The 24526-nt window shown below is 48.1% G+C and overlaps 1 protein-coding gene across 2 annotated transcripts in view; it reads left to right on the plus strand.

Moving 5' to 3' along the window:
* Positions 1-2163: 2163 nt before the first annotated feature.
* KCND3 (potassium voltage-gated channel subfamily D member 3) overlaps positions 2164-24526 on the plus strand; it is a 221582-nt gene continuing 199219 nt past the window's right edge. For both annotated transcript variants that reach the window (XM_061186173.1, XM_061186175.1), the window contains exon 1: positions 2164-3379. In XM_061186173.1, coding sequence (XP_061042156.1) covers positions 2274-3379 — 1106 coding nt within the window. In that variant the 5' untranslated portion in view covers positions 2164-2273. The remainder of the gene's footprint in view (positions 3380-24526) is intronic.

Below are 24526 nucleotides of genomic sequence, written 5' to 3' on the forward strand. Positions count from 1 at the left end.
TGAGGATTACATGAGATGATCCACAGGAGACAGTGCAGTGCCTGGCATAGAGTCAGTGCTCAATTATTGTTGGCTATGATGATTAAAAAGACACGCAGCGAGTGTCTGTAATCCAGGCGAGATGGTGATAGGTGCTAGGGAAGAGGGGCAAACAAAGTGCCGAGAGCCCAAAGGAGGAGAGAATTTCAGAGTGGGGAGAGGAAGGCACATCACAGAGAGAGTGAGGCACAGGTGGAATTCTAACAGGAGGGCTGGGTGAAGGGGAAGGATATTCCCAACAGAAAGGAAGAGTGCCCACAGACAGAACCCACAAGGGCTGCGCATGAGCCCGTCTGTGGTCTAGGATGGGTGCGTGGGACATGGGGCTGGAATGATAAACCGGGATCCGTTTATGGAAATGCCAGAATGCCGCCAAAGAGTTCGGACTTGATTTTGTAGGCTGTGGGGAAATCTTGCTTAGGGAGATTCCCCTGAGCAGAATGGATTTACTGGGAACAGGAGAAACAGGGTCGGGGAGCGGGGGAGATGAGAGACAAGCAGGCCAGTGGGAAGGAGGCCTGAAGGAAGTGAGGCCTTAATGAGGGCAGTAGAGCTCCTGTCTCATTATTTGGCACCTCTTTGGGTGGAGCAGTGAAGAAGATGGCCAAGGCGACAGGCCCGGGGTTAGGGATGCTGTGGACAAAAGGTGGAGAGCAGCTTTTTTTGCAGGGAGGTAGACTGAGCTGACACCTGTCCAGTTTCAGAGGCATCCAGGTGGGAAAGTCCGTGGTGGCTCAGGAATGAGAGGGGGTAGAGATCTGGAAAACCTAGAAGAGTTGGGAGTCAGGAGAAGCAAGCAGAGTTACAAGGAAAGATGAAGATCAAATCCCATTACAAGACTCACCCTCTGCCTCATTTCTTTAAACCAGCTGAATTCCAGAGGGTCCAAATAATTCTGAGTCTGGATTGGTTCTGTGTGATCAGTTTAGGATCTGGGAAAATGAGTGTCAACCCCAAACAATTTCCTGTTGCTGTTACGCGTGTTTCTGTGTCACCACATGTCTCCCCACAGATGGTATACATTTGGGATTGCAGAGTCATTTCACTATCATCTTTAAAAAGCCAGATTTGGGAAGGTAAATCTGTTTCCCAAAGCCAAATATAATTCTCTGCGCCACTGTTCCCTCCATCCACGCAGGTGATGGGGAAGTGTGTACTCAGCGTGGCTCAGAGAGCAGTGAGTGAAGGGCCGAGGTGGCCCAGCTCTGGAGGAATCTCTGAGGGTGGAGAGAGGCCAGGTGAAAGAGGCTGGCTTGGGAAAGAGTATTGTTATATAACCCGAGGGAGTTATGGATGGTGGGCAGATGGAGACGGGAGGCGAGGAGTCTGGAGATGGCAATAAGCGTGGATCAGCTTCCTCTGGGAGGGAGAGGGACAATGCATGGAAGGCAGGTGAACCAAGAATCCAAGAGTCCTTTGCAAGGTGGGGGAGGAACCCCGGCTTCACAGCTTCTGCCACATCTTTCTATTATGGCTCTGAGGGAGTGATTAGACACGAGGTTGCTGGATGTCCCAGAGTAGCGCTCCACCAGAGTCAGCCTTCTGCATGGGACTCGGGGACAGAACTCCACCAAATCCTGGGTCTACTGTGGTCACCTGCCATCTCAGAGAATTGTCCAGACCTGGGCAGCCCCAGCCTCCTCACCCATGAAGAGTGGAAAGCATGTGTTTACCTGATCTCCCTCATCCACATGCCATTCCTGATTACCCTAGTGGGTGAAGAGAGAAATAAAAATTAGCATGTTTATCCCACTTTTAAATTCATTTAATGAGAACTCATTTGCCCTCTCCCAATTTAAATTCGTAATAATGCCATAACCTTTCGGAGCTGATTATTACCCACGTCTTCCCAGATCTTTCTGCTAAAGACGCTTTCCCTCCAAATGCTCCTGAGCCCTCTTGGAACTTGACAGTTTGTCAGGCAGTCAACAAATTCTGGTGATCCCACACTGCTGCACGGCCCGGTGGGTGCTAGGTGCTCTCCCGGCGAAGGGAGGGGAAAGAATCAAGTCCCCTCTCTTTGGTGGTGACTTCAGTTCCATTAACTTGCCTTCCAGACTTTTGCTCTTTCACTTACCGATGACCCTTCCCTGTGTCCCATTTCCCACCCGGGGGGCCAATCAGGGACTCACTGGTTCTCCGCTCTCTCCTCCTGTCTCCAGGGGTCGCTGAACTAACTCTCAAGCTGGTGTGCGGGGTGGCGGAGCAGTGGCCGCCCAAGAGCTGGAGTCACCATGGCGGCCGGAGTCGCAGCCTGGCTGCCCTTCGCGCGGGCTGCGGCCATTGGGTGGATGCCGGTGGCCAACTGCCCCATGCCCCTCGCCCCGGCAGACAAGAACAAGCGGCAGGATGAACTGATCGTCCTCAACGTGAGCGGGCGGAGGTTCCAGACGTGGCGGACCACGCTGGAGCGCTACCCGGACACACTGCTGGGCAGCACGGAGAAGGAGTTCTTCTTCAACGAGGACACCAAGGAGTACTTCTTCGACCGGGATCCAGAAGTGTTCCGCTGCGTCCTCAACTTCTATCGCACAGGCAAGCTGCACTACCCACGCTACGAGTGCATCTCCGCCTACGACGACGAGCTGGCTTTCTATGGCATCCTGCCCGAGATCATTGGCGACTGCTGTTACGAGGAGTACAAGGACCGCAAGAGGGAGAACGCCGAGCGGCTCATGGACGACAACGACTCGGAGAACAACCAGGAGTCCATGCCCTCCCTCAGCTTCCGCCAGACCATGTGGCGGGCCTTCGAGAACCCGCACACCAGCACGCTGGCCTTGGTCTTCTACTACGTGACTGGCTTCTTCATTGCCGTCTCGGTCATCACCAACGTGGTGGAGACGGTGCCGTGTGGCACGGTGCCGGGGAGCAAGGAGCTGCCGTGTGGCGAGCGCTACTCGGTGGCCTTCTTTTGTCTGGACACCGCCTGCGTCATGATCTTCACGGTGGAGTACCTCCTCCGGCTGTTCGCGGCGCCCAGCCGCTACCGCTTCATCCGCAGCGTGATGAGCATCATCGACGTGGTGGCCATCATGCCCTACTACATCGGCCTGGTAATGACCAACAATGAGGACGTGTCGGGCGCCTTCGTCACGCTTCGGGTCTTCCGCGTCTTCAGGATCTTCAAGTTCTCCCGCCACTCCCAGGGCTTGCGGATCCTGGGCTACACCCTGAAGAGCTGTGCCTCTGAGCTCGGCTTCCTCCTCTTCTCCCTCACCATGGCCATCATCATCTTTGCCACTGTGATGTTTTATGCCGAGAAGGGCTCCTCTGCCAGCAAGTTCACGAGCATCCCGGCCTCTTTTTGGTACACCATCGTCACCATGACCACACTGGGGTAAGTCCTGCTCTGTTGGACTGGAGAAGGGCGGAGGTTGGATTGACGATGACGCTTTGGATGGTATCAGGATTGGGCAGAGGAGGATGGAGTCGCTTCTCCAAGTTGTAGGAGCAAGGGAAGCCCCTCATCAGAAGAGGAAGGCACATGAATGATTTGTTTGGGGAGGACAGAAGTCTCGGAATTGAGTTTTCTTTTGGGGGGGGGGCATGTATTTTACAAAACACGGAAAATTAAATCACCATTTATTTTTTTCAGCCATGCCTTCTGTGTATGTGTGTGTGGTGGGGGAGAGGTGATTGGTGATTGCTGCATGCTTATATGCATCTGTGCTTGCAAGGGCTGCCTTGAGGAGAAAAACAGCGTAGCAGGAAGGAAGAAGACAGTGAGAAGTTCAGCGAGTGTTGTCAGGAGGGTACAGATTTCCATTAACAGAAGACACCTAGAACACTCTTTTTGGATCCTTCCTGCATTTCTCATTTGTCGTGTATTTGCAGGCTGTTTTCTCTTTTGCCTTACTTTTCTTCTCTGCTGCCACAGATGCTCAAGGGTTCAGTAGCTCTGAACAGACTTTCTCTAAGGGACTCTGAACCTGGGTTTTCTGCAAAGTGGGGCACCTGATTTGTTTTTTCTCACTGAAGGAACAGCAGTCTTGCTTTCTCAGCCTGACTCTGTGATGGAATGATCCGGCCTTCCTGGGCGATTGTGAGATGTTCTGAATGGATCATGTGGTCAGACACAGTGGCAGCAATATCATCAGAGGGAGGGAGAGGCGCTCAGCGAGGTCACAGGTGACTCTGTCTCTTCCATCTCCCCGAGGTCCCCTCTGCAGCTGAGGTCACCAAAATGTATTTGCGGTACTGGGATGTGAAGATTTCCATCAGAGGATGGGGGGTGAGGAAGCAGATTACAATCTTCACCCTAACAGGATTAGGGCCAATGAAGGCAGCTTTACGGAGACGTGTATTTCTTAGGGGTTGCTGCTTCAGCCATTGCAACTCGTTGAGGCTAATGCAGAATCCCTTCACGATTCATATGCTGGGTCTATATTTGCTTAGGCCAGGAAGCGTTATATTGCTGATGGAGAATTCATGAAGCTTTTTATTTGGTGTTTGACAATTCAGTTCGTGGCGTTCTGGTGATTCAATTTTTTTTTTTCCTGGCTGAAACCCTGTGACACTGGTATCGGTTTTTCCATAGCGCCGCATGTGCTTATTGGGAATGACTGAGCAGGTGATGGGACCTTTTAAAATGATTACATTTGTCATTCTGCCACATGGGAGGGAGTAGCAAGGGGGAGGGCGAGGGGTGTCACTGTCCACAATGGGGGCATTCCATTCACCTCTGTCCATCTGACAGAGGCCACCCTGCCCCTTCCTCCCTTTCCAACACACATGCAGCCTCCAAATAGCTGCTCCCACCCAAATGGGCAAGAAAGTCTGGTCCTTTGACCTTGCCTCTCTTGGCTCAGTGGGTGGATGTGGCTTCCTGGCACAGTGGAATATTTAGGGATTAAAATGGGCTGGAGAGCTGGCCACGTGTCATGGAGAAGGAAGCACATTTGCTGCTTCTGTGCTAACCTGACCATCCCTTCGCTTTCCTGAAAGGGACCGCTCCCACGGCCAGGACCTCCATGGCTGCGCTCTGACATGGCTCTGACTGTCCAGTGCCCTCAAGTGCCCCTTGGTGGGACTCATGACACCAGAGTGATGCCTCAGGACCACCGTGGGGAGAAAACAGGACAGACGGATGGGTGTCAGAGTTACAGTGGGACCGTTTCAGAGGAGATCAGTGGAAACTTCAGGGACCACCTGCCCGTTACTTTTTATTAGTATAACAGCCTATGTGTGTCTACTACGTGTCAGCAGTGTGCTGAACACTTTGCATATGTTATCTCTTCCAGTCTTCACAATAGCCTTGCAGGGTAGGAAGAATTCTATACAACTCTGAAGATGCAGCAGCCGAGGCTTAGAGAGGTTAAGTAAATATCTGTAGTCACATAGCTGCTAAGGGGCAGTGCTGCTTTGCAAATACCAGTCTGGCTGTCTCCAGAACCCTTTCTCTTCTCATTCCCCCCTCTACTTGTTTCCTTACCATCAGGGCCCGTAGGTGGAAATCAGCCCTTCAGAGTTATTTTTTTTATTATGGCCTCAGGGTGTCATAGTCTATTCTAGTCGTATCACTATTGAAGAAAGAAAGCATCAGTGCAGTGAGTACTACAGACACCTCACTAGGCACACAGGGAATTTATAAATAAAACATTTCCTTCTGGCCAGTTTAAGTTCTGCCTTGGAAATTAATGGCTGCTTTCATGGCAAAATCCAGTGTTTTACTGTCATTGGGGAGACCAGTGATTTCCTTTAGCCTTCACTCTGTAGAATCAAGGTCGAGTCCAGTGTCAGGGGGTGGACAGTCATGGCTTCACATTTATTTTCGGGAATGCGGGAGGGGCAAAGCAAGAAGACTCTGCCAGAGAGTGAGACAAAGAGGAAGGGCAGGATACCTGCGTGGGAAGAAGCATGCTCCCCCTGACTGTGGGCACTGTGGACTCGTCACCCTTCCCTTCCCCGTGCATCAAGATGTCTAGCCTCGGCGAGGAAAGACTCACGGGCAAGAACAAGAAAAGAAGCCTTTTAGTTATATCTTCCTTAACTTAAGTTAAGTAACGGGAAAGCAGGCTTTTTCTTCCCTTCCACCCTGACTGGTGTCGCCCAATGCTGGATTGGGCTGCTTTGACTTTGACCTGAGTTGGCAGTGGGAACCATCACCAGGCTCACTGCTCGGCTATACACAGCAGGTGTTTGGCAAAAAACACTTTTAAATGGATGGGTCAATGCGAATGGGGCTCCTTTTCCATTTGCTTGGTCTGATACGGTTCTCAGTCCCTTCCAGACCCGCCTGTCCTCTCTCTAGGGTGGACCCAAGATTTGTGTCTGCCCCAGCCCTGGCCCCAGGGAGAGAGGACGGCAGCCTTCACCCGGTGTGTGGTCCCCGCTGACTGGCGTGCTCTGCTACATTGCGTGGGTCTTCTTGCCCTTATTGGAGGTCTTACCCACCAGACCCTGGAAACCTTTCCTCTCCTCGGCTGGTTTCTGTCCTGAGCTCATTCACTGGCTAGTTGTAAGCTTGTTCGACCATTCCAGAAAGCCTGTCTTTTGCTTTCTCTTCACTGGCATTTGAGCCCCAAGTGGCTGTGCGATACCAAGGGCCAGTGTTCTGCCACGTTCCATGTTCTGTCCGGTTGCTTCCAACAATTCCCAGCGATTCTTCCAGTCTCCAGACCCTCCCCGCCCAAACCTTCCCTTGCTTCCTATTTCCAGTCTGGAGAGACTGTCTTGAGTTCCTTCGCAGAGCAGGGCTGACTGACTGGCTGAGGGCTGACGTGCCGAGTGAAGGAGTTCGCTCTTCCTGGCTCTGGTTGCCATCTCTGCCTGCTTTCCCAGGATCCGCTGATGAGTTACTCAGGTGTCCTCCAGGGAGGGATCTCCTGGAGCCAATTATTCCCATTTATTTAATTTCTCAAAATACCTTAAGCACACAGGACAATAACAGGCCAGCTGCCACCAACGCTTGAGGATGGCTTTCCTTTGCCACCTCCTTTGCTGGTGGGAAAGACACCTGTGCCCAGCCCAGGGTTCCCTTGTGCCCCCTTGACAGCTGAGCTCCCACATTCACCATTAAAGGATTAATTTCCGTGCTCATAATGGATGCTGTAAATAAAATAAATCCTCAGTTATCTCAGTTAACAGAGGGAAGGGATAATACAGAACTCCCAATATTAAATAAGACCAACACATCGAGTTTGGGAATGTATTATATGTCACAGACTTTTTCAAAGCAGATTTTCCCTCTTCATTTTATTTGACTTTGCTTGACATCGCCATTGGGTGGACTGCCTGGGCCAGTCCGTGGGTGAAGCTCACGTGGGGCGTGGGGAAGAGGGGAGGGAAGCTTTGTGAGCAAGCATCCGCAGGGCCACGGAGGACCAGCTCCAGGCCTGGATGGGGTGAGGCTGCTCTTGGATATCTTAGGGAGGGAGAGTTCGACCTGGGAAGGGCAGGGAGCAGCGGAGCAGCGTCGCTCCTGATGAGGTGGCCCGCTCCTGCCCGGTTGGCTTGGCTACGTAATTGAGACCGGCAGCCTGTCTTCACCCAGTGTCCTGAGATGAGAGAGCTTTTGACAGTGTCCAAAAATCACTTTAACGAAAACAGAATCGATTTTTACTTCTTCCAAGCAAAAGCAGCCTCCAGATGATTTGCATTTCCCTTTAAAGCATAATCCCGGAAGGGTCCTGCCTGAGGTTTCCGGAGACTGGGAGCCGGGCCTTGGAGAGCAGCACAGGCACTCCACAGAATGGGGTACTTGATCAGGCTCCCCCAGTGGAGACAACCAGAGGTGTGGTTTTGTTAACCCTTCAATTCCTGAAATTCTGGCTGCACCATCATCCACTGCCTCTGGGGGGCCCACCAACCCTCCTCCCACCTTCCAAATGCCTTGGTGTGGGACACTGGCCAAACGGTGGCCACCTTTGATGGTGGTGGGTCCCTGCCCAGGGAGATCTGGTCAGAGTGCACTTACGGGGAATAAATGACCTCAGGGTCTTTTTCTTGGTTTGACATTTTTTTTTTTTTAATTTATTTATTTATTTATTTATTTTGGGCTGTGTTGGGTCTTCGTTTCTGTGCGAGGGCTTCCTCCAGTTGCGGCAAGCGGGGGCCACTCTTCATCACGGTGCGCGGGCCTCTCACTATCGTGGCTTCTTTTGTTGCGGAGCATAGGCTCCAGACGCGCAGGCTCAGTAGCTGTGGCTCACAGGCCCAACCGCTCCGCGGCATGTGGGATCTTCCCAGACCAGGGCTCGAACCCGTGTCCCCTGCATTGGCAGGCAGATTTCTAACCACTGCGCCACCAGGGAAGCCCGGTCTGACATTTCTTAACCAACAGTTTTCTGGTGCTGAAATTCCTAAGAGTAGAAACCTGCATCCCAACAAGGAATCATTCATTCATTCAACATTTACTGGGTGCCTACTGTGTACCGGACAGCATGGTAGGCTCTGAGAATACACAGGTACTATGATGGCATGTCAGCCCTACATAAGGTACAGACAAAATGAATTGAATGAGACTCAGTTCTCTTCCTTTGAACCAAAACAAGAGAGGGTGGGAAGAGCAGTAGACCAAGGTCAGAAAAGAGGCTTTTACTCACACTCTTCCCGTCACCCAGAGACTACCCCTCACTCTGCTCTGTGTCTGGCTAACCCCCATCACCCTTCGAGACAGCCCACATCGTCTCCTCCAGGAGACCTTCCCAGCCCTCCAGGAGCTCCGTGCCCCTCCTCCCGCCTCCCACTGCAGCCCCTGCATACCTCTGTCTTGCCAGTTGCCACATTTTGTTAACTTTATTTGTGTAAGTGTCTTTCCCCCAGGATATGAGCTCCTCAAGGGCAGGTCTCTATTCCAAAGATCGTGGTATGATCCATGCCTAGCACAGGGTCTGGTATGTATTAGGCCTCCATATATATCTGTTCAACCAAACAGGTTTGTACCCCACCTTACCCATCTTCAATCTTCTCACTTGTTAACCATCTCCTGCCCATTGTGAGAACCAATGAAAGTGCTATCTGAATGTTGGTTATATGGTCATGTCCGACAGGATATTTGTGGGTGGGTGGAGATGGGGAGACCAAGCAGGGCATTCTCTGGTTCTGACGTCAGTCTAACAGAGTTGGGGCTTTCTTGCAAGGGAAGTTGAAGCCTTTGTCTTTCACTATTGGCTACTTGGCCAGGCTTCCCACTGCAGACTCTGGGGCAGGGAGGAGCACAAAGAGAGCCATAAATAAGCCCCCCTACCCATGAAGTATCCCTCCATTTGATTATTTATCCAACAGATATTTGAGTAGCTACTAGGCTCTGGGGATACAGCATCAAAGAAAACAACCCCTGATCCAGTGGAGCTTACATTCTAGTGGAGGAAAACAGACAGTAAATAGAAAAATACATACATACATACATGTGTCCTATCAGGCAGCAATTCATGCTGCAGAGAAAAATAAAGCATGATGTGAGAAATTGGGGGTGCTGAGTGTGAGACGGGGTAGAGCAAGGGAGAGTTGCTATTTTAGATGAGAAGGTTAAGACAGGCCTCTCAGATAAGGTTACGTTTGAGCAGAGACCTGAAGGAATGTGGGTTTCTTGGGGAAGAGCATTCCAGGCAGAGGGAACAGCAAATGCAAAGGCCATTAGGCAGGAGGGGCCTTGGTGCACTATTCTTGGAAGGGCAAGAAGGCCCTTATGGTCCAGCCCCAAGAGCAGGTAGCGGGAAGCAGCTCATGCAGGGCCCTTATGATCACCTCAAGGACTTGGCCCTTTGCCTTTCACTAATCTGCTTAGAATGGGAAGCCACTGGAGAGTTTTGAGTAGACTTGACTCATGTTTTAAAAGGATCACTCTGGGTACTGGGTAGTGAATATATTGTACAGGAGAAGCTACCACAATAATCCGGGCAGAAGATGATGGTGGCTGGGATCTAGGGTGGTGGTGGCAGTGGAGAGGGGAGAAGGAAGAGATTCCGCATTTATTTGAAGGTAGAGGTCACAGGACACACATGCTGGTCCTGCTGTCAGCCTGCCAGCTGAAAGCTTCACCAGCTCCCACGGCAGAGAACTGGCCTGAAGACACATTCCTAAAGACCTCCACCGCTGGGAGAAACATTTCACAAGAAGAGGCCTCAAGGGCCTGCAGGATAGCTCCCAGACTCTGGCACAGAACGGACAAGCCCCATAGGCCGAGCTGGAGCATGGCCAGATGAGAGCAGGGCTGGGCTGAACTGGCAGTCAGTGGGAGCATCTGCACCTGATTGAGGTTGTCTTCAACCCAGGCAGAATTTCCCTAGCACCTGCCAAGGGCTGGGCACCACCATGCGGGGACGATCTTGGCTCAGAAACTGAAAGGGAGAGGCCAGTCTCAGAGTCAGCAGCTGTGGTAGCTGCCGGCACAGAGGGGCAAGCGGAGGGCTTCAGGGCTACGGAGGAGGGAGAGGTGAATTCCCACGGGTGGGATGTGAGCTTTGACATTCTTCACACCAGAGTCACCACATTAGATTGCTCTTCCGATCCAACAGTTCAAATTGCTGCGATTTTCGGAAAGGGATTTCCACGCTGATGCCCATTTCACAGCTCTCTTCCGGAATCTCTCAAAATCAATCTCTCTCTCTCTCTGTTTGGTTTTGTTTGGGTTTCCCTCTTTAAACGTACCCATAAACACAAACATGATTCTTCCTGAGGAGCAGCAATTATTCTGCCTGAAAATAGTGTAAATAAAAGGCATCCTGGCCCTCCGTCTCCCCAGGGGAGGGGCAGAACCCCTTGGTAACTACATGGGGATTTTTGTCTCTCTCACCCAGGTGGGAGAGCCTGTCCCAGGCCACTCAGGGCTCTTGGCCACATGCCATCATGGCCGGGAGCTACTCCCGGGCAAGGAGAGGAGCAGAGACTTCTCTGTGAGTCCCCCTATGCCCTGTCCTCAGACAGGTGGTCCCCTCCAGGAAGCTGACACTCTAGTCACATCTTAAGTGTTCATCCTTTGTGATGACCAAGTCAGTTTTTCTTTCCTGGGAAGTGGGGACCAGGCCCTTAGCAATCTCTTTTGGAAGGAGTGTGTAGTAGTGAATTCAAACCAACTTTGAATGGGGACTTGTTTGTGACGAGGAGGAAGGAGTTACCACAATGCCTTCAAGAACCCATAGCTCTCGGCCAAAAGGCTCATGTACTGTGGCCTCCAGGTCAAGGCCAGTGCTCCTGCCTCTGTCCAGACTGCTTTTCTCAGACCAGAACGTAGGCCTCTTCTCCCCAGCCCCAGCTCTCTCCACCCAGCTCAATGCAAATGATGGGTTGGTGGGAAGGGGCCTGCTGGGGAGGGAAGATAACTCAGCCTTTGCTGACCATGGCTGGATAGAGGGAGATTGCATCTAGCTCATGTAATCATATTCCGAGTGTCAGGACTCGAATGAGTGTCATTAAACTGAATCAGAAAAATCGTTTTAATATAAGTGCCACCTCACACACAAGCTAGTTGATGGAGAAGTGCATGGGGCTGGGGACGCCTCCTTTGTAATGCGATGCCGTAAAATCCCATCACCTTCATTATTTCCCACCGAGCCAACACATCATAATGCCCATGAGCGGCAGAACAGCTTGAATTTAATATACAGAAAGTCCAATCAAACAATAAATGGATGGAACTATATAAAGAAACCATTTTCTGGGAGGCTGGCTCCATTCTCTGGGATTCAGCTCCCTGACACATGAAATGTGCATCAATTTTCCCCAACTAATGCAGCTGCTGAATCACCACATTTGATATTTGTTTGCTTCAGAAGGAGAAGAGGGGAACTTTCCCCCCTACATTATCTAGCTATCAATGCAAAATTGCAAATCTCATTTTCTTTGATTTGCATCCAGTGGTTCCCCGTGGCACAGCAAGGCACCCTCCTGTTACCAGCAAGACTGGAAACACAGCCCTCCCTCCATCCCAGAACCTTACTCAGTCCCAGGGGCACTTTTTCATCATCTTTAAACAAAATCCAACTCTGGACCCAAAGTGGGCTGTTAGGGGGCTGGGACGTCTCTACCCTTGCAATCATCTGAGAGAAACTGGCCAAACCCCGGGCCATGCTGACAAACCCCAAGTGCCTGTGATGCCCTAATCGTCCAGTCTTGCCTTCAAGGTTGTATAGAGCAGATGTTTCCTTCTGGACCAGATTCCTCCCACCAGCACAGTCCTCCATCTCCCCTTCCATCCCTGTTACCCAGCCAGTTATTGAGAGGCTGTAAACGCAACTAGCAACCCGATCAGCCAAACAAAATTAAAAAGGCAAATCAGTTCCTTAAAAATCATACAGTACATGTCAAAGACTGATGGAAATCATGTTTTTATGCTTCTGGTGTGGGATTCTCTCCAATGCTGTTTTTCCAACGGGATGGATAACTGAGAGTTAACCATAATTACAGGCTTATAGCTGCTGAGAAGTATCATTAGTTTATTTTTACTTCTTCCTGGTCACGCATATTTAAACAGGAAAAAAAAAAAAACCTTAGGAGGATTCAAGTAAACTGAATGATATCAAAACCATGGACAGCATAAATCTCGATTCAGTTCAACAAACATTACTGAGCACCTAGTATCTGTGAAGCACCCTATTAGGCAGTGTTGAGGATACCAAAATAAATGAGACCGAGGGGCACTGTTCCCAAGAAGTTTACAGTATAGCAGGGGATTGGAGTATGTTTCTGACTCTACAGGAGAGAATGGGGCATGCGTTGAAATGATCAAGAAGTGTTCGGCACAGAAGAAAAGCTTAATAAGTATTTGTTGATGAACAAATGATTGGCTTCATGGAAAGGTGAAGTTTCAGCTGGACGGACAGCAGTGGGCAGAATTTTGATATGTGGAAATGGGAATTCCAAGTAAATTGCAAAAGGACATGGTGCTTAGGGAGCTTAACTAATGTGCTGGTTTGCTAGTGTTTAGGGTATATGAGGAGCATGGCTAGAGATAAGCAGGAATAAAAGGTTTGCTGAAGGCACAGAGGATCTAAAATATTAGGCTAAAGGATTTATTTGGTAGGCATTAGGGGACCACTAAAGGCATCACATTGATTAGGAAGGTTTATCCAGCAGCTGTCTTCTTGATGAACGTTAGAAAGGAGCCCTTGGACAGGGTGCTGTCAGCCAGGAGACGGATCCAGGGAAGAGGTAAAGAAGGCCTGACCTAGGACAGTCACGGTGGAAAAGGAGAGAAAGACACCCAGGAGAAGGTGAAGTCCAAAGTAACTCTGGAACCGTAAGACTGGACAAGTAGAAATAAGGAGTTGGCAAACATTTAGAGGAACAGGTGGGCAGGAGGTCAAGGGCAAGGCAGAGACAATGAGCTTGCCTGTGGGTCTGTGGTGTTTGCAGGTAACCCTGAGTGTCCTTGAAGTGGCCGGCAGGCAGGTGGAAATGTGGGTCTGAGGCTGAGCAGGGAGAAGGGGGCTAAAGCAGCAGGTTTCGAAATCATCAGCTGAAACAGGAAAAATAGATGAGATTGCCCAGGAAAACATGAAAGGAAGGAAGAGGAGAGGGCCTGGGGAACACTTCCTGCCCCAGGCCCTGCTTCTCTGGCACCTGCCCCCTTTAGGAGTGGTGGTGCCACCTGTGAGCAGCTTTGCTGATGCTTCCATTCAGCCTCTCTCTTTGGCCCTTTCACAGCGCCAAAGAAGTGAAAGGAAGTTCCCTTTCACACCGGGTTTCTGCTGGAGCTAAAAGGTCATATTGGTTTCCTGAGTAAAACAAGGTTTTCTTTTTAGTCTCCTACCATGGTAATTAAATAAACAGCACTGACCCAGGAAATCAAAATTGGTTTACGGGCTTTGCTAAAAAATAATAAGAACAGGATCCTTAACATTGGCATGTGGGTGGGAGATGGGGTCTAAATGGTCACAGACCAACAAACATCCCTTGCCTGGCCAAGGGGGATGCTGACTCCGAGTGGTGCAGCCTCCGTGGGTGACACTGTCTGGCCTTGCAGTGCCAGGCCCCCGGGCGGAGTCTCCAGGCACTGCAGACACTGTTTGTCCCACCCATTCCTTCCTTCTTCTTAGAGAGAAACATCAGACGCCCTCCTGGCGTCACTGGGGGTGTCCTCTGGCCTGCCGCCTCTTGGAGACATCCCTCTTGGGCCCTCGGTAAGCACCCGGGGAAAGCGATGGTTCAGTAATTCAGCAAATTTGCATTGGGCTGTCTTTGTGAGCACGGCATAGTCCTGGTTGCCAGGAGGGGCTACAAAGAAAGAAAGGGGACGAGGACTAAATCCTAGGAGGCGGGCGTTAGGTTCCCTTCCTATATATGAGAAGACTGAGACGTTGAGAGTGTAGGCCACTGGCCCAAGCTCCCACGGTATAGTAGCATTACTAGATTCAAACCAAGGTCTTCTGACTCCTTCGGAGTCCACTGCTTCATAAGAAGCTTCAGTCTAGTAACAGGGGTGCCTTGGGCGCACACAGAGCTATATTTCTGGGTTCAACAAGGTGAGAGGTATGAGTAAAGGGCAGAAAAGTGTGAGGGAAAGGTGGAGGAGGCAGGAACCAGGGAAGGCTTCTTGGAGGAGGTGGCATTTTAGCTGGTCCTTGGAAGCTTGTGGTGGAAAAGTTCAATGTGTTCCTTCATTTGATCATTTATTGAACAAATATTGTGAGTCTCCACGTGCCAGGCAGTGTGCTGGGGCTGAGGATGTATTCACGAACAGAACAGGCAAATTCTCAGAGGCTGGCATTCTAGTAGGAGCAGCAAACAATAGGCAAATGAATGTATAAAGTGAGAATGAAACGTTGAAGTAAAAACCAGGAAAAAAAGATGAGCCTGGTAAGGGGAGAGAGAATGAGGCCATCAGCCTGACCCCAGGGAGAGATGAGGGGTCCCAACACGAGGGTAGAGGAGCAGTGACTGTAGCCTCTCCTGAAGTGAAAGCTCCATCCACAGTTGATTAGGAGTCGGTGAGAGGCTGGCCCCAGGACAGAAATGATGATTCAAGAGCTGTGTTTGAGTCTCTTTAGGGTTGTTATCCAGAAGGTGAGAAGACGGAAATGAGTAGCAACAGATTCACCCTGACACGTGAGAAGCCACTGTCCCTCATCATCAACAACAACAACAATAATCATAGCTAATATTATCAAGCTTTTATGATGTTCCAGGTATGGTGCTAACTATAAGTCATTTACATGGGCTTCCTCATTTAACCCTCCTGATGACCTCCCCTTAACCACAGGAGAGCGAGATTACTGTTATCTGTGTTCTGTCCCTGAGAAAATCGAGGCCTGCTCTCTGGTGAACGGAGAAGCTGGGTTTCAGACCTGAGCTGCTCTGACCAGCGTCTGCTCTTAACCTATCACTAACCACCCAGATTTCCATTGGAGAGGCGTTCGAGACGTCTCCCTCCCCAGGCTCTGTCTTGGGCAGCGGGGGGAAGACACAGCATCCCCAGCCTCCTAATGTGCCAGCACCAAAGACCCTCGGGCCTGTTGGCAAAGGTCATAAGGGTGAAGAGTGGACACAGGATGGTGACGAAGGAGAGATGAGAGTCGCAGAGGTGGGGCCAGCGGGATCGAGGGGATCCAGGCTGGTCTGAACCAACAGAGACAGGAAGAGCGCATGCACGGGCAGGGGGCGAGTTCATCAACAGGCAAGGAGCATACTGGTGGAAAGGAGGGAAGACAAAAAAAGAAGGAGGTGGGAAATTTTAGTGTTGCAGCAGAGTCTGTGCAAAAGAAGAAATATGTAAGGGAGAGGGAAAGTTGTAAATATGCATACTGTGTAAATTTCCTATGTAAATATCTCAGAATAAAAGTCTAAAAGTCTCATGCCATCTCCCTCTCTGTGGAGATTCTGGTCCCTGGTGCCTTTGTTGCCCACGTCCTACGTCTGGAAGTTGGCAGCATTCCCTCTCTCCCACCGCAGACCTTGGGGCATAACTCAGCCTTTCAGCTGGCCGCCTCCGCAGCCCACTAGAGAGATCACAGCTCAGCGCAGCAGGGAGCTGGAGTCCAGTCCTCACAGTTTTGGAGTGGAGGGAAGCAGCGCTGTTAGGGGAGCCTGTCAGAACCCGGTGACAGAGCGCAGGCTGCCCTGTCCTCCAGGCCCCTCGCAGTGATCTGTGGCCGGGAGCTGGGGCAGGTGGGGGATCGGGTGAGGAGCCTCCGGGGGCCCATCATCCCTGGGGGGTCATGGGCGCTCCCTCGCCCCCGCCGACCCTGAGGAATCACAGTACCAGGTGTGACTCTTCCTTTGTCATCTCTGACCCTCCCTGCCCCCTCTGCTGGCTCGTCTGATGTTGTGGTGTTGCACTCCTTCAGCCTTTTTCATGCCTTCTCTGCACCAGAGATGGAGAAGAGCAGTTTGCCATATGTGACCCTACATTTGTTTTTTTTTCTTTTTTCCCTTCATCCCCAGCCTGTTTCTCTTCTGCCTCCAGAAGCTGCTAGACGTTTTCCTGAGATTTCTGTACCTGAGGGCTTGCATCTCTGTCTTCTGAGCCAAAGCCCCCTCCCCTCTCCAGAAAAACCGTCTCTCCAGGCTGGCAAAAGGCCATTGTGTTGATTAATAAAACATTTTCCTGCAGCCTGACAGGCAGGCTCTAAGTTTGGGCAGGGCTTAGAGAGAGATGATGAAGAGTTTTACCCACCACCAACTCCACATACTGTGTTTGACTTTCTTAATATTTCCATATAAGGTCAGCTTCTCATCTGAGGAGCAGAGGCTGCCGTGTCCAGGCTCTGATTTAGGTGTTTATGCTGGTTCACGTGGGTTAACCGGACCCTTCTGCTGGGATTGGGCTCTATAGAACAATGGGACGACCACTGAGCTAGGAGTCAGGAGATGTGGGTTTTGGGGCCAGCTTCAGCAGGCTGTGTGATCTTGGGCAAGTCACTTCCTCCCTCTGGTCCTCAGCATCCTCTTCTCAATGATGAAGGGTTGGATTTAGTGAGTTCTCACCTACTCACCAGTTTCACAAGCTGTCAGTCTCTCCCAAATCAAAGGAAAACTGATCGTTAGCCCAGTGGCCTGGATGATCCACAGCCCGGAGAACCAGCCCCTAGATGCTAGGGCACTGGGGACCTTCCCATTTCCATTTCTTCATCTCCAAAGAGGGCGAAGTGAAAAGAGTTCTTGGCCAGAGTGACCACCAGAAATGCAAGTCTGCAGAGGGACCTGGGAGGTTCTGCTTGGAGACTCCCCCAGAGGGCTCCAGGGTTCCTGATGAGAAGCACAGGTCCAGGTCAGCAGCCCTCGGCCACACAGCATTGTGTTTAGAGAGAGCAGGGAATCGTGAATTCAGATCCCTGGATAGGCTCGATAAGCTGAATGAGGGGAAGGTATAAGACATTAACCCTGGGACGTCAGAGAGCTACGTAAGCCCCACGAATCCTAGTTTGCTGTCCCTCTTCAGAGCTGGATTCCCTTCAACAGCCTCCCCAGCAGATGGCAACGAATCTGCCTGAACATTCAGGGATGGGAGTTTACCCTTTTGACTGGTGCGCATTCCGTTTTGGAGAGGGTCAGTGATCACAACCCTCCTCTGTGTATTAAACCCAAGACTACTTCCTCTATGCCCCAAAATGATGAGGGCTTTTGAGAACCCAGAAGATTCTGTTAGGAAATCGTTCTGGAAGGCAAGTATAATTATGATCAGGGAAGCCACTAGGGGACTTGGTGGCAAGAAGACCCTGGGCCATCTGTCCTGGCACAGACTTAGGATGGCTCAGGCACAGCCCTGGCAGATCCGAGCCCTTGGGGAGGGCTGGAGACTTCCTGGGTGAGCCAGCTTCTCACCAGCTCCTTGGAGAGCCTGCACAGCATGCATGGGCAGGTTCTGGGGCAAATAGAGTCCCCATCCCTGCTCTGGTCTCCCACCACCCCATCCCTACTGACACTCCACCAGGGGCTGGTTTCCTACGTGCCCCACCCCCATCCCCAACTTCTTTCTTCCCTGTTATCCTGTTGGCCTGTAAATGGTCCTTCCCTTCTCCACTCCCATTATTTTATAATATGAGTTCCCCAGAGGAATGCAGGGGAATCTCAATATTGCTATTAGCATCCGTGTGGGCAGCGTGGCTTACATTACTTTGAGTTGAATGAAACCAACCATTAAATGATCACAGAGGGCTGGGGAGAGGGTGAGCCTGTGGGCTCTCTCCAGCTGTGGGCATCTCACTGGCTGGCTTTCCGACATGCAGAGAGGACGAGGATGGAAGGGCCGACCGGCGGCAGGGTGCTGGCCCTGAAGGGAAGTTTGGTGGAAATGGGCCAGGTTAGTGAGTCTTCTCCTAGGGAGGCCTCCTCACTTCTGTCACCACCATCTGAAAGCATAGGCAGCCCTTGCTCCTCGGAGTTAAGTGCCATGGTCCCGGTCCCAGCTCCCAGCAGAGTGCCAGGGACACAGAAGGGGCTCAGCTGTCAGGTCCTGGCCCATCGCTGTCCCTTCACGTCCTGCCCGTTCACTCAGACACAGTGAGAAGCACCCACACACGTGTGGCTCAAACAACCTGAAGGACTGAGCAGCGAGTCAGGTGCAGGGGTTGTGTGTGTCACGGCATGTAGTGAGAGAGGATGTGCTCAAACTTGGGGTGGGGTCCGTAGCTCTGGGACATTTCCTATCCGGATAGGGCAGAGCCGAGGGGATCATCAGATCTGTTTGACCTGGAGATATCACGGAAGAGATAGAACTTCCAGGAGTGTGTAAATCACGTGAGAAAGTTGGCTTGGAGGGCTGGAAAGGGAAAGCATTCCAGGCAAACAGTGAAAGTTGGAGGAGAGACTCAGAAACAGGCTCTATGCTCATGCTGTGCGTGTGTGTGTGTGTGTGTGTGTGTGTGTGTGTATGTGTGTGTGTGAGCGCACTCTTGTGTGCCTGAAAGCCTGCTGGCAGTGAGGGGTGGGGAGGGAGGAGGGAGTTCTCAGTGTAACCCTGGGCCATTGTAGACATGGGGGAACCTCCAGGTCCTTGTTCTCTGTTTGCCATCCAGAATCCCTCCATTTTTAGAAAGTTTGCCTGCTGAAAGGTGACCCTTTCCCGCACATCAGAAGCATCATCCTGGACCAGGACTGGGGCTTCTGGTCCTTAGATGAGGCCCTCACCCACCCACAGCTTTTCCCCAAAAAGCAACTCTGTACCTGGAGAAATCCAGAGACAATTGATGGAGTTCTTGTCTCAATGAATTTGACTACCCTGGGGACCTCATATAATAGTGAAGACGTTTGATCATTAACTTTAAAAAATTGTGAAATACATCAAACATGCAAAGAAAAAAAATCTTGTCATCTTTCAAGCAGCATCTATAAAACTTCCTTATGCCCATTGATGTGAGTGCCTCTCATTGGTATGGCAGCATTATTTAATGAAACTTAAGTTATAAGGGTAACTTTATTTTAAAGGGGGAGGGTTGCGTCTTCACAGAGGTATATATATTTTCATTGTAAAAAAAAAGAGTTTAAAATCTTTTTTCTTCATGTTAATTATTTAAAATTAAACCAGAGACCAGAGACCCGTTTGTTTAAAATTAAACCTGAACCAGAACGAGTCAGCAGTCCTTGGATTTATAGTTCTGTTTACACAGAAATGTGTTGGGGGCAGTGGGGAGCACAAGCCTCCAACTGCAGATGCCAGTTTGAATCCGCTATTGCCCATTTCCTTTATTCATTCAACAAATGTTCCTGTTGTGCTGACTGTGTGTGCCTGTTCTCGGGGTGATGAAAAGCTCACCAGGCATGGTCACCAGGCACAGAAAATGAATCAGACGGACTGCAATGGCACCTATAATTATGCTCCTCGGCAGAGTTAAGGCCCATGCACTTTGGGCGATGGGCGGAAATGTGAAGGAAGCAGCCGTCTCCAGGACTTGGCACGGGGGGTTCCTCTCTCAGTAGTGGCAGTCCCACCCCATCCCAGAGAATCAGGGATGGGGTGGGACTTTTCCCAACTTTGCAAGAGCAAGAGTCCATCCTGTTCTCAATCCTCGCCTTGTGTCCACCTCCTAATGACAGCTAGAATTTTTTTTTTATTTAATTTAATTTATTTTTCTATACATCAGGTTCTCATTAGTTATCCATTTTATACATATGAGTGTATATATGTCAATCCCAACCTCCCAGTTCATCACACCACCATCACCACCCCCCTGCCACTTTCCCCCCTTGGTGTCCATACGTTTGCTCTCTACATCTCTGTGTCAATTTCTGCCCTGAAAACTGGTTCATCTGTACCATTTTTCTAGGTTCCACATATATGTGTTAATATACGATATTTGTTTTTCTCTTTCTGACTTACTTCACTCTGTATGATAGTCTCTAGATCCATCCACGTCTCTACAAATAACCCAATTTCATTCCTTTATGGCTGAGTAATATTTCATTGTATATATGTACCACATCTTCTTTATCCATTTGTCTCTCGATGGGCATTTAGGTTGCTTCCATGCCCTGGCTATTGTAAATAGTGCTACAATTAATATCAGGGTGCATGTTTCTTTTTGAATTATGGTTTTCTCTGGGTATATGCCCAGTAGTGGGATTGCTGGGTCACATGGTAATTCTATTTTTAGTTTTTTAAGGAACCTCCATACTGTTCTCCATAGTGGCTGTATCAATTTACATTCCCACCTACAGTGCAAGAGGGTTCCCTTTTCTCCACACCCTCTCCAGCATTTGTTGTTTGTAGATTTTCTGATGATGCCCATTCTAACCGGTGTGAGGTGATACCTCACTGCAGTTTTGATTTGCATTTCTCTAATAATTAGTGATGTTGAGCAGCTTTTCATGTGCTTCTTGGCCATCTGTATATCTTCTTTGGAGAAATGCCTATTTAGGTCTTCTGCCCATTTTTGGATTGGGTTGTTTGTTTTTTTAATATTGAGCTGCATGAGCTATTTATATATTTTGGAGATTAATCCTTTGTCCATTGATTCATTTGCAAATATTTTCTCCCATTCTGAGGGTTGTCTTTTTGTCTTGTTTGTAGTTTCCTTTGCTGTGCAAAAGCTTTGAAGTTTCATTAAGTGCCATTTGTTTATTTTTGTTTTTATTTCCATTTCTCTAGGAGGTGGATCAAAAAAGATCTTGCTGTGATTTATGTCAAAGGGTGTTCTTCCTATGTTTTCATCTAAGAGTTTGATAGTGTCTGGTGTACATTTAGGTCTTTAATCCATTTTGAGTTTATTTTTGTGTATGGTGTTAAGAAGTGTTCTAATTTCATTCTTTTACATGTAGCTGTCCCGTTTTCCCAGCACCACTTATTGAAGAGACTGTCATTTCTCCATTGTATATCCTTACCTCCTTTGTCATAGATGAGTTGACCATATGTGCTTGAATTTATCTCTGGGCTTTCTATCCAGTTCCATTGATCTATATTTCTGTTTTTGTGCCAGTACCATATTGTCTTTATTACTGTAGCTTTGTAGTATAGTCTGAAGTCAGGGAGTCTGATTCCTCCAGCTCTGTTTTTATCACTCAAGACTACTTTGGCTGTTCAGGGTCTTTTGTGTCTCCATACAAATTTTAAGATTTTATGTTCTAGTTCTCTAAGAAATGCCATTGGTAATTTGATAGGGATTGCATTGAATCTGTAGATTGCTTTGGGTAGTATAGCCATTTTCACAATATTGATTCTTCCAACCCAGGAACATGGTATATCTCTCCATCTGTTTGTATCATCTTTAATTTCTTTCATCAGTGTCTTATAGTTTTCTGCATACAGGTCTTTGGTCTCCCTAGGTAGGCTTATTCCTAGGTATTATATTCTTTTTGTTGCAGTGGTAAATGGGAGTGTTTCCTTAATTTCTCTTTCAGATTTTTCATGATTAGTGTATAGGAATGCAAGAGACTTCTGTGCATTAATTTTGTATCCTGCAACTTTACCAAATTCATCGATTAGCTCTAGTAGTTTTCTGGTGGCATCTTTAGGATTCTCTATGTATAGTATCATGCCATCTGCAAACAGTGACAGTTTTACTTCTTCTGTTCCACTTTGTATTCCTTTTATTTCTTTTTCTTCTCTGATTGCCGTGGCTAGGACTTCCAAAATTATGTTGAATAATAGTAGTGAGAGTGGACATCCTTGTCCTGTTCCTGATCTTAGAGGAAGTGCATTCAGTTCTTCACCATTGAGAATGATATTTGCTGTGGGTTTGTCGTATATGGCCTTTATTATGTTGAGGTAGTTTCCCTCTCTGCCCACTTTCTGGAAGTTTTTATCATAAATGGGTGTTGAATTTTGTCAAAAGCTTTTTCTGCATCGATTGAGATGATCATATGGTTTTTCTTCTTCAGTTTGTTAATATGGTGTATCACATTGATTGATTTGCATATATTGAAGAATCCTTGCATCCCTGGGATAAATCCCACTTGATCCTAGTGTATGATCCTTTTAATGTGTTGTTGGATTCTGTTTGCTGGTATTTTGTTGAGGATTTTTGCATCTATATTCATGAGGGATATTGGTCTGTAATTTTCTTTTTTTGTAGTATCTTTGTCTGGTTTTGGTATCAGGCTGACGGTGGCCTCATGGAATGAGTTTGGGAGTGTTCCTTCCACTGAAAGTTTTTGGAAGAGTTTGAGAAGGATGGGTGTTAGCTCCTCTCTAAATGTTTGATAGAATTCACCTGTGAAGCCATCTGGTCCTGGAATTTTGTTTGTTGGAAGATTTTTAATCACAATTTCAATTTCATTACTTGTGACTGCTCTGTTTATATTTTCTATTTCTTCCTGGTTCAGTCTTGGAAGGTTACACCTTTCTAAGAATTTGTCCATTTCTTCCAGGTTGTCCATCTTAGTGGCATAGAGCTGCTTGTAGTAGTCTCTTAGAATACTTTGTATTTCTGCAGTGTCTGTTGTAACTTCTCCTTTTTCATTTCTAATTTTATTGATTTGAGTTCTCGCCCTCTTTTTCTTCATGAGTCGGGCTAAAGGTTTATCAGTTTTGTTTATCTTCTCAAAGAACCAGCTTTTCATTTTATTGATCTTTGCTATTGTTTTCTTTGTTTCTATTTCATTTATTTCTGCTCTGATCTTTATGATATCTTTCCTTCTACTAACTTTGGGTTTTGTTTGTTCTTCTTTCTCTAGTTCCTTTAGGTGTAAGGTTAGATTGTTTATTTCAGATGTTTGTTGTTTCTTGAGGTAGGATTGTATTGCTATAAACTTCCCTCTTAGAACTGCTTTTGCTGCATCCCATAGGTTTTGGATCATCGTGTTTTCATTGTCATTTGTCTCTAGGTATTTTTTGATTTCCTCTTTGATTTCTTCAGTGATCTCTTGGTTATTTAGTAATGTATTGCTTAGCCTCCATGTGTTTGTGTTTTTTACGTTTTTTTCCCTGTAATTGATTTCTAATCTCATAGCGTTGTGGTCAGAAAAGATGCTTGATGTGATTTCAATTTTCCTAAATTTACTGAGCCTTGATTTGTGACCCAAGATGTGATCTATCCTGGAGAATGTTCCATGTGCACTTGAGAAGAAAGTGTAATCTGCTGTTTTGGGATGGAATGTCCTATAAATATCAATTAAATCTATCTGGTCTATTGTATCATTTAAAGCTTGTGTTAATTTTCTGTTTGGATGATCTGTCCATTGGTGTAAGTGACGTGTTAAAGTGCCCCACTATCATTGTGTTACTGTCGATTTCCTCTTTTATAGCTATTAGCCATTGCCTTATGTATTGGGGTGCTCCTATGTTGGGTGCATATATATTTATAATTGTTATGTCTTCTTCCTGGATTGATCCCTTGATCATTATGCAGTGTCCTTCCTTGTCTCTTGTAACATTATTTATTTTAAAGTCTATTTTATCTGATATGAGTATTGCTACTCCAGCTTTCTTTTGATTTCCATTTGCATGGAATATCTTTTTCCATCCCCTCACTTTCAGTCTGTATGTGTCCCTAGGTCTGAAGAGGGTCTCTTGTAGACAGCATACATATGGGTCTTGTTCTTGTATCCATTTAGCGAGCCTGTGTCTTTTGGTTGGAACATTTAATTCATTCACGTTTAAGGTAATTATCGATGTGTATGTTCCTATTACCATTTTCTTAATTGTTTTGGGTTTGTTTTTGTAGGTCCTTTTCTTCTCTTGTGTTTCCCACTTAGAGAAGTTCCTTTAGCATTTGTTGTAGAGCTGGTTTAGTGGTGCTGAATTCTCTTAGTTTTTGCTTGTCTGTAAAGCTTTGATTTCTCCATCAAATCTGAATGAGATCCTTGCCCAGTAGAGTAATCTTGGTTGTAGGTTCTTCCCTTTCATCACTTTAAATATGTCATGCCACTCCCTTCTGACTTGTAGAGTTTCTGCCAAGATATCAACTGTTAACCTTATGGGAGTTCCCTTGTATGTTATTTGTCGTTTTTCTCTTGCTGCTTTCAATAATTTTTCTTTGTCTTCAATTTTTGGCAATTTGATTACTATGTGTCTCGGCGTGTTTCTCCTTGGATTTATCCTGTGTGGGACTCTCTGTGCTTCCTGGACGTGGGTGGCTATTTCCTTTCCCATGTTAGGGAAGTTATCAACTATAATCTCTTCAAATATTTTCTCGGGTCCTTTCTCTCTCTCTTCTCCTTTTGGGACCCCTAT

This window comes from Eubalaena glacialis, chromosome 3 (genome assembly GCF_028564815.1).
Source record: "Eubalaena glacialis isolate mEubGla1 chromosome 3, mEubGla1.1.hap2.+ XY, whole genome shotgun sequence".
NCBI classification, from domain to species: Eukaryota; Metazoa; Chordata; class Mammalia; order Artiodactyla; family Balaenidae; genus Eubalaena; species Eubalaena glacialis.